Source organism: Galeopterus variegatus, unplaced genomic scaffold (assembly GCF_000696425.1).
Source record: "Galeopterus variegatus unplaced genomic scaffold, G_variegatus-3.0.2 Scaffold2384, whole genome shotgun sequence".
NCBI classification, from domain to species: domain Eukaryota; kingdom Metazoa; phylum Chordata; class Mammalia; order Dermoptera; family Cynocephalidae; genus Galeopterus; species Galeopterus variegatus.
The window spans coordinates 149,003-152,683 of record NW_007728495.1 but is presented as its reverse complement, the minus strand read 5'-3'; the positions used below and the strand labels follow the sequence as shown (position 1 = coordinate 152,683).

Here is a 3,681-nt window from a genome sequence, read left to right as displayed (position 1 = left end):
AAATAGTTTAAAAATATGTACAACATAAAAAATGAATATATCATATTTTTACTATTAACTCAAACTTATAAAAATAATATTTTAAAGCCATAAAATGTAGGCTTGAGTTTTGAGTAGAATTAAATTTTAACAGGTGTTAATATACATAAGTTACCCTAAGCAATTATTGTGAAATTACCAAGGCTATGAATATAGAAGAATCAAATGCCTTACTTTTTAGAATTTTTGTAAGTGGAAAATGTTAATTTATAATGGCTGGAAAAATTAACAAGTATGAGTATTAAATATTGTGCAGCTCCCTCTTAATACACTTTGTTCGTTGGCTTTCTGTTTTAAAATGGTTTTCCTTCCTGAAGTTCTTATTGTAAATGATTTTCCTTTTTAATGTTAGCAATAAGAATTTAGTAGGTGCATTGTTAGTTCTTGATTGCAATCACAAATGGACTCTTCAACTAGGATAACCAAATGTCCCAGTTTGTCTGGATGTAAGGAGTTCCTGAGACAAATGACTTTCAATGCTAAACCCAAGAAAGGCCCAGGTAAACCAAGATAAATTGATCACTGAGCAATTCCAGGACATTTCTTCCACCACTTTCCGCTTCTAGTCTCTGTCACAGATATTTCACTTTCTCCATTCATTCACATCTCACGACCTTTATTCATCTCCTTCCTGTGCCCCTCAAGGTCTTCAGATAACCTAACCTCTTACTTCCCAGAGAAAATGCAATCTCCCAGTCAGCAGCTCCTTGATCTTCCTGTGTCCAGACACATACTCTACTTACATCTACATTCCTGCCACCCCAAATCCCTCTCCTTCTAATACCAGAGAGACATGGTCGGCCTCCACACATGTGAGATGTGCATCCTTTCCACGGTGCTTTCAGTTGTTTCCTACTGCCCTCTCAGCATCCCTTGTATATTCAACCTTTCCTCTGGATTCTTTCCTTCAAGTCCCTCACGTTTAAATCACCAGTCGTCATCATACAAACCAAAAACACATCTTCTTATAATTATCACAATCCCTCCTTCCTCATTCTTCACAAACATCCCAGGAGCACTATCTGTGTTTGCTGTAACATTCTCTTACCTCCAACTTCCTGCTTAATCTGGCTTTCAGCCCCATCACTCCACAGCTTTTGTAAAGTCTCTGATAATCACTGCAATAAATAATCAAGAATATTTTTCAGTCATCAGCAACCTTAGTCTGTTGATTATTTCCTTTCCCCTAAAATTCTCCCTGCACTTGGCCTCCACAATATTGCCTTATTCCATTTTTCCTGCTTTCCTCTGATCATTGTTTGTCTTTCTCTAGAAGCTCCCTGTTCTCTACAAGACCACTAAACAGATAATGAAGGAGGGGCAGTGTGTGTGTGTGTGTGTGTGTGTGTGTGTGAGAGAGAGAGAGAGAGAGAATAGATCAATGTGTGGAGATACAAACCAGCCTCATAAGCATCTCTGGCTCTATTGTGTTCTCTGTCACCATTATCCGAGCCATCATGTTTTATCTAGACTACAGCTCATGTGCACTCTTCCCACTTGCTCTCCTTCCGTCTTCCACCACACCTTGAGCAGAGTGATCTCTTAACATGCAAACTGGATTGCATCATATCCCTGTTTGTCCTTAGGATAAGGAACAAAGCCTGTAATATAGCTTACAAAGGCCCTGCATGTTGTGTCCCGCACAGTCCAATGCTCTCTGAGTTTTGGCCACATGGACCATTTTTGCATCCCTCCCAAGTGAAGGGACTTGGCTTAGGCAGCTTACTCTGCCTGGGATTCTCTTCCCTTCCTACTTGCATAGTCAACTTCTCTCTCTCTGCAGCTCTCAACTTAATTATCCAATTACCGCCTCCTCAGAAACCCCTTCCATGACTTCCTGACGGGTCAAATCCCCCTATTTTATGCCCATATGATGCTTCGTGATATTTATCACAGTCGTAATTTTATTTATTTGTGTGATTAACATTTATTTCACATAACAGATCATAAAATAGAATTGTGTTTCTTTGTACTCACTACTGATTCACCAGCTAGCACGGTGCCATTTACATAAAAAGGATTCAATAATACCTGTTCAGTGAATATTAATTATTACTACCTCTTTTTTCTTGAAATAGATTTTATTTCATTGGAGTGTTTAAAACTCTAGCCAAAAATCTAACAAAAATATTATATGTGGTATTTTAACTTAATAAAAGTACAATCTTAATATTTACATTTTGAAAATATAATGTCCAATAAATATAAAAGTAACAACCACGTAATATCCACTCAGTAATTTAAAATAAAATTTTTAAATGTTACAAGAAATATACTAATTGTTGGGACAGTTATAATTGATATATCTGACTTTAATATTCCATTTGCAGAAAACTATCTGAGAAAATATAAAAAATGCCAGGGTGGTCTCCGTGAGACTCTAACCTTGTTTACTAAACATTCCTAACCATATTATTTCTTAGAAATTGCTTTTGTCCCTTACATATAATTATCTTCCTCTACCTTTCAGACTTTCCAACCTGCCTTCTGTGTACTTGTATAAGTACCACTGTATACTGTGATGACCATGAACTTGATGCTGTTCCTCCACTGCCCAAGAACATTGCTTATTTCTATTCCCGCTTCAACAGAATTAAAAAGATCAACAAAAATGACTTTGCAAACCTAGGTATGAGTGATATTATTAATGCCCTCCTCTTTTTTACAGACTTCCCTAAAATTTTTATAGTGTAAAGTGTTGGTATTGACAATAAAACTTGAATGCCAAAATATTGTTCATAAATCAATTATCTTTTCTTATTTAAATACTTGAGGATTTGCTTTAATTACGATAAGAAAAAAACAACAAATAATTAATGATCGTTGTGAAACTATGTAATTGTTGATATTTTCAAATGAACTATTTTCAACTATTTATAAATCACAAGTAATTATATTTTGTATGATAAACGTTATCATGTGATATTGGAGTGAAAAATGGTCATGTATTTATGAGAATTTGGCTTTTCTGAATAAGCTTCCATTAAAGTATACCTGCTTCATGACTGATGAATTCAAGCCTAAATTCCAACTTCATAGTTGTTTCCAACTTAAAAGAATTTTGGCACTTCTTTTCATAAAGTGTTTTAATCATTTGAAGATTTCTGTTTAATGCCTGTATCTTTGACTGTTAGAAAATTCAACATTTTCCCATCACCGAGGAAAGCATTTTAAATAGTAAAATACGGACAAAGTTTATAAAGAATGTGGAAAAAAGACCAGTTACTTTAAATATAAGGTGTCAATTTCTTTGCTAAAGATATAATTTCTTATAAGTGCATAAATATAAATGGTATTTGAAGGAAACAATTTTACAAAATAGGTAATTATTTTATTAACTATCTGTTTCTAATTAAATCCATATTTATATTTGCTACATGTGGGAAAATTTATACTTATATTTTTATGTGAGTATAACATATTCAGGAATATTCAACTACTTCCTTCATTTTTGCTTCTAGATGGTTTAAAAAAGATTGATCTGACATCAAACTTAATATCTGAGATTGATGAAGATGCATTCCGAAAACTGCCTCAACTTCGAGAGCTCGTCCTGCGCGATAACAAAATAAGGCAGCTCCCAGAATTGCCAACCACTTTGACGTTTATTGATATTAGCAACAATAGACTTGGAAGGAAAGG

At 34.5% G+C, this 3,681-nt stretch overlaps 1 protein-coding gene across 1 annotated transcript in view; it reads left to right on the top strand.

Moving 5' to 3' along the window:
* The window catches only part of EPYC (epiphycan), a 56,820-nt gene that overhangs the window by 35,606 nt on the left and 17,533 nt on the right, over positions 1-3,681 (top strand). The window contains exons 3-4 of the mRNA XM_008581536.1: positions 2,510-2,668; positions 3,501-3,681. Coding sequence (XP_008579758.1) covers positions 2,510-2,668; positions 3,501-3,681 — 340 coding nt within the window. The remainder of the gene's footprint in view (positions 1-2,509; positions 2,669-3,500) is intronic.